Here is a 6,000-nt window from a genome sequence, read left to right on the forward strand (position 1 = left end):
TATGTAACATAACTCTTATTCAAAACCCAAATTAGCTAAATTTTCCTTTAAAACTATTATCCATGTGTAATTCTTACAAGGTGTTACGGAAGTATTTTTCTTTTATTAAAAATAAATGATACTGAGATGCATAAAAATGATTTTTTTTTGGCCTTTTTGAAGATAGTTATTTATTTGTTCAAGTTTAAAATGCATTATGTTTATTTGTAAAGTTTCTCTATTTTAATTACGTACAATGTGTTTATGAGATATCCTTTTTTCTTAAGTTACTTTTAAGATATTATTATATTTTTTGATATTAACCTAAGTTTAGTTGGTAATCGTAGTTGACGGATTCTAAAGGATGCCTAACCCCTTCCCTTTAGGATAATCAAGAACCCTTACCTAGAATCACATTAGTTAAGCAGACCGTTAACGGAGGTTTAGTTTAACTTTACTTTAGTTAATAATTAGGTGTCCTAATTCACCTTTAAAATTAATTAGGTGGCGACTCCTTAAAATAAACAAATAGGAATCACCAATATGTTGTACTCCGGTTTGACCCGTTTAAAATGAGGCATAACAATGTCTATACATGAGAAGGGAATAAATATTAAGTATTATGATACATGTGTACATGTGATACAAAAATAGTTGGATAAAGTGTACAAATTATAGCTCATGGTACAAGAATCTAATGTGGGTACAATTCGTGAAGCAGCGGGTACAAGGAGGGACTGCTGTGTTCGTCCTTCCATGACACTTATTATATATATAATATGGAAAGTGTTAATACATTTTTACATTTTCAGTAAATTTTTAACACATGATAATATGTTAGTTACTATTTTTATTACTCTATCTGTGCGAATTTATGTGACATCCTTTATTTTTTAGTCTGTCCCAAAAAGAATGTCTTATTTCTATATTTAGAAATAATTTAACTTTATGAGATGATTTATAACCACATAAATATCTAAGACTTGCTTTGGATCACAAATTTTAAAAGTGTTCCATTATTTTTTAATCTCCGTGCCTTGTAAAATGGTGCCACATAAATTGAGACGAAAGAATATAATATAGTCAAACCTCTCTATAACAATCATCCGTTATAACAATATTTTATTCTAGCAGCTAAATTTTCTTGGAAATCGCTTTTATATTATAATTTAGCTCCCTCTAACAACTTTTTACCTACTACAACAATATCCATCATTATCTACTCAATTGATTTTACTATATGTTACTAGTAAATTATTTCATAATAATACTGTTGTATTCTCATAAAGCTACTGTTCAAGAATGAAAATAAAAATACCACATTAGTGGTTAATAAGATGAGTGGTCTCTTTATATGGACTTAGACAATTTTTTCCTCATGAACAAACTTTTTGGGTTGAGTTGAGCCTAAAGTCCATTTCTTTACATGGTATCAGAGCATAACCCATCCCACCCGATGTTAGGCTCCCAAATTAAATTTCCCACGCACCATAGGTCCATCTTGGCATGAGGTGGGGTGTTGAAGAATGAAAAAAAATACCACATCGGTGGTTAATAAGATGGGTGATTGTGAGGACCCCACGCCAGGTTGACCCTAGACCGCGAGTAGACCCCAGGATGACCCTGGACAATCCCCCCCATGACATGCATGCTTGACATACTCAGGTATTGTATGACTTGGGTCGCAGACGGATCGCACAACTATGCCATCTTCACTCTGCAGAGCTACGGGTATCGAACCCGCGACCTCAAGCCTTTTGTTTCCACAAAGCGAACGCCTCTTACCAATTGAGCTGCAGCTCTGCAGCTCAATTGGTAAGAGGCGATTCCATCAGGGGAATGTAAAGGTGACTGCAAGGTCGCGGGTTCGATACCCGTAGCTCTGCAGAGTGAAGATGGCATAGTTGTGCGATCCGTCTGCGACCCAAGTCATACAATGCCCAAGTATGTCAAGCATGCATGTCATGGAGGGCAACCCGCAGCATGTATGGGTAACACCTGCGGATCCTCACAAAAAAGGCGCCTTTTTTGTGAGGACCCCACGCCAGAGTCGCTCTGGACCGTGAGTAGACCCCTTGCGGGCCCCCTCCATGACATGCATGCTTGACATACTTGGGTATTGTAGCAAGGATCACAGACAGTTCGCACAATAAACCATCTTCACGCTGCAGCGCTACGGGTATCGAACCCGTGACCTCTTGCCCTTTACATTCCCCTGAGGGAATCGCCTCTTACCAGTTGAGCTGCAGCGTGAAGATGGTTTATTGTGCGAACTGTCTGTGATCCTTGCTACAATACCCAAGTATGTCAAGCATGCATGTCATGGAGGGAGCCTGCAAGGGGTCTACTCACTGTCCAAAGCGACTCTGGCGTGGGGTCCTCACAGTGATCTCCTTATATGAACTTGGTCGATCCTCCACTCATGAGCTAGCTTTAGGTTTGAATTAGGCCTAAGATCTATTTCTTTACAGCTACATATCAAAATAGACTTTGTAAGAATATTAATACTCCTAATAGGTCTAGAGATTTTGACCAATTATTTTTTAGAAAAATCAAGAAGTGTCTATCGAATAACATTTTTTTGATCAATTATTTTTTAGAAAAATCAAAAAGTGTATCGAAAACCATTTTGCTGAAAATTTGGATGAAAATCTTCATCGATTCAAACGTTGTATACTCGTATTACCTTTAAGAGAATGAAATTTACGAAGTTATGATTGTAGATTTCTCTCGTCAAAATTGAAAGAATTTAACTTTTTAAAATCTGCTCCTTGGAATTTAATATCCTTGTACATATGACTAGTTATGGATTTATAGATAACGTATTAACTTTCTTTAATTTTTAATTAGTGAAATATGAATACCTTTTGAGATTTAATAATTTTCTTATATTTTATATTCTCCAAAAAGGTAAAAAACACTATTATTAGGATAATTTTGTATATAACAGTTGAATAAGATTAGTGTCAAATGTTGTTATAGGCGTATATATATAACAAACAATCTCTACAAAAAAGCCAAAAAATTAAAACAAACATGACTATTATAGAGATATTTGACTGCATTAAATAATGTTTATTCATATATTTATCCGTTTCTCTGTCTCAATTTATGTGACACTTTTTACTTTTCGAGAGTCAGACAAAGAAAATCTTGGACTGTGATTTATTCATATGTCCTTTCAATATTTACATTGTTAATTATTGTGACTTACTTACTTATAAAACTTTTCAGATAGCTTCTAAATATGTAATTATTTTTCAAAAAAACTTAAAAATTGCATATCCGAATTCACGATAAAAATAAAGAAACTTGATTCTTGAAATCCGAATTGCGTCACATAAATTGGAACATATAGAGTAGTAAATAGTCTTACTATTATGTAAACATTTCCTACAACTTTAAGCAGGCTTTTGGTCATGAAAACCAAATATTTTTCACTTTATTTGGAATATTGAAGTTGGAGTTGAAGATGAAATTGTATTTGGTTATAATTTTGCAAAAAATATTTAGTTATTTGAATGTATTGAAAGTGAAAAAAGTGAAAATGAAATTTAAGATGTTTTTCAAATTTAAAAAATTACTTCAAGTTGTATTTGAAATTTTTACAAGTCAAACAGTGAATTTCAAATAAAGTGAAACTTTATTCCAGAAAAAATCAAAAAATATAATTCTCATGGCCAAACGGGTCCTTAGGACTTACTAATTCTTTTTTTCTTCTCTACCATCGTTCCTCCTCCTGACTATTAATTGTCCTTGTGACCTTTTCTTTTGGTGCGTAAGCACTCGATACGTTGGAATTAGGACTTAGGACCATAGGGTTGCACTTTGTAGGAGCATAATTAAGGTCTGTGGGACGTCATGTTCAAATCTGGGCCAAGGACTTTCATAGACTGTACTTTGCAGTTACATGCGTCATAGGGTAAGTTGGACCATAGGAGCATAATCCCCTATGGCTGCTAATTCGGTTTCTTGATTCATGGCCCATTACAATTTTTCTTAGTTCTATCTCAAATTTCTGGAAAGATTTTTATTTTTACCCTAAAAGATCATAAAATAAAATATAAGAATATTTTGTAAGAAAATTTTCCCCAAATTATAAATTGTTACATAAGTATTTTAATATAGCTAAAGCGTACGCATATGTATGAAGACTAATAAAGCAGTTTTTGGAAGCCATTTCTTATCTTACGTTTACATAATTGAGCGGCAGCCTTCTTGTTGATATGAATCTCTAACTTGGAAAACTGGATATTGAGGTACCGCATAATCGGGGTAGTAATATGGTTGTGACTCTATTGTCACAGGCACAACTGAAGCTTGGGCTGTTATGTCAGAACTATTATCTTTATCGTCATCACCAGCAGCAGGGCCAACGCTCAACAATTCCGCTTGCCCCAAATTCTTCCTGAGCGAACTTGTCAGTGTCACCGCGTCAATCTGTTCACCCACAACTTCTAATTGGTTCTTTTCGTCTGCTTCTATAGCTACTGATTCTAACCCTGACATCCACAAAATCCGTCTAAGTAATTTATTTGACAAGATTTTGATTGAAATCATAAGAATTTATGAACAAAAGGAGACTAGCTAGTACATGCATGGCTGAGAAACATCAATTTTTATTTTATTTTTTTGTGAATAAAACAAATATTATTACTAGTGAAGAATTACAACACAAATAAAAAGACTAAAGATACAGTCCAACCTCAGTCAAGCAGTAGCCAATATTTTCTAGAACAAAAATAAAATAAAAAAATAACTCTAAGCCTATCAGTTTTGCAGCAGCTCACACAGGATATATAGAAGTTTAGAGTCCTGATCAACTTCCTTTCTTATTAATGACTTTGATAAAGATTTTTATTGAAATCATTAAAATCAAGAATTGAAAGTAGGGATTTATTAAGTACCTGGCTGAGAAACAGCAATCTTGAAGGCCTTGGACCGACATTTCTGATCATTTCCGTTCCAAGATAATCTGATAACCACCTTTTGCTGCCCAAATCAAGAGCACATATGTCAGTAATCAAAATTACCTAAACTATTACCACAAAAAAATATGTACGAATAAGAAGTATAGCCTAGTATAATTTTTTTAGAGTCTGACACTTAGATTACAATTACTTCCTCCGTCCAAATTTATATGTTAGTATTTGACTGGACGTGAAGATTATGAAAGAAAAAACAGACGTTTGGAACTTATTAATAACAGATTAAGACATGCATATACCTTCATTTTTGTGGATTTGAGGGAAAACTTGCTTCGCAATTACTATAATTCAGTAGGGGAGAATGGCGAGAGAGGAAAGAGATCTGTAATTGTTGAAATATCTGAGAAATTGCCTATGCAAATGGCTTCTGCTTTGTACTAGTATTTATAGATAGTCAGGAGTAGGGGTATGATTGAACTCAAACAGAACACGTAGTACGTTTTGTATAAAAATAATTTTATCATATATCGTCTCTCTTTCGTCAGGAAGATGACTTAATAATTTGATGTATGATCCATAATTATATAATTTATTTCCCTAAAAGGCCGTAAAGTTAATCATCCTTTTCGTTCTGGAATATATATTATTATTTATTAAGTCATCTTCGAAGTGATCCCCAGGATTTGAAAGTCGTAGCAGTGCCAAGTCATCTTCTGAAAAAAACATCTTTTCTAGAGAGTTCGCTAATTATATTTACAATATCATCTTCATTATTTCCTAAAATTACAACTATCTCACTTTAATTTGAAGAACTTAATTTTTGGATTTGAACATTTCTTGCTTCTTGTTGATTATACCTGCTTTTGCTTTTGCTTTTGCTTTTTAAATTACTCTTTCCGATTCAAAAAGAGTATCCACTTAGCTATTTACATATCTTTAAAAAAAAAAATACAAACTCCTAGTTACAAATAAGTAATTTGATTAAAATACCCCTAATTCAATAGGTATTGAGATTTAGTACTTAACAGTTAATAAGGACAAATCTGAAAAAATAAGGTTAATTCTTTCTTGATTTGGTAAGTGAACACTCTTT

At 33.4% G+C, this 6,000-nt stretch overlaps 1 protein-coding gene across 1 annotated transcript; it reads right to left on the bottom strand.

Annotated features, from left to right (window-relative positions):
- Positions 1-4,076: 4,076 nt before the first annotated feature.
- On the bottom strand, positions 4,077-5,424 carry LOC132618531 (uncharacterized). Its single transcript, XM_060333569.1, has 3 exons — positions 5,207-5,424; positions 4,887-4,971; positions 4,077-4,481 (listed from the first exon to the last, which is right to left on the bottom strand). Exons 1-3 carry the CDS (start codon positions 5,210-5,212, stop codon positions 4,174-4,176), a joined length of 399 nt encoding a protein of 132 aa, XP_060189552.1. The 5' UTR covers positions 5,213-5,424; the 3' UTR covers positions 4,077-4,173.
- Positions 5,425-6,000: the final 576 nt, after the last annotated feature.

Source organism: Lycium barbarum, chromosome 11, assembly GCF_019175385.1.
Source record: "Lycium barbarum isolate Lr01 chromosome 11, ASM1917538v2, whole genome shotgun sequence".
Lineage (NCBI taxonomy): Eukaryota > Viridiplantae > Streptophyta > Magnoliopsida > Solanales > Solanaceae > Lycium > Lycium barbarum.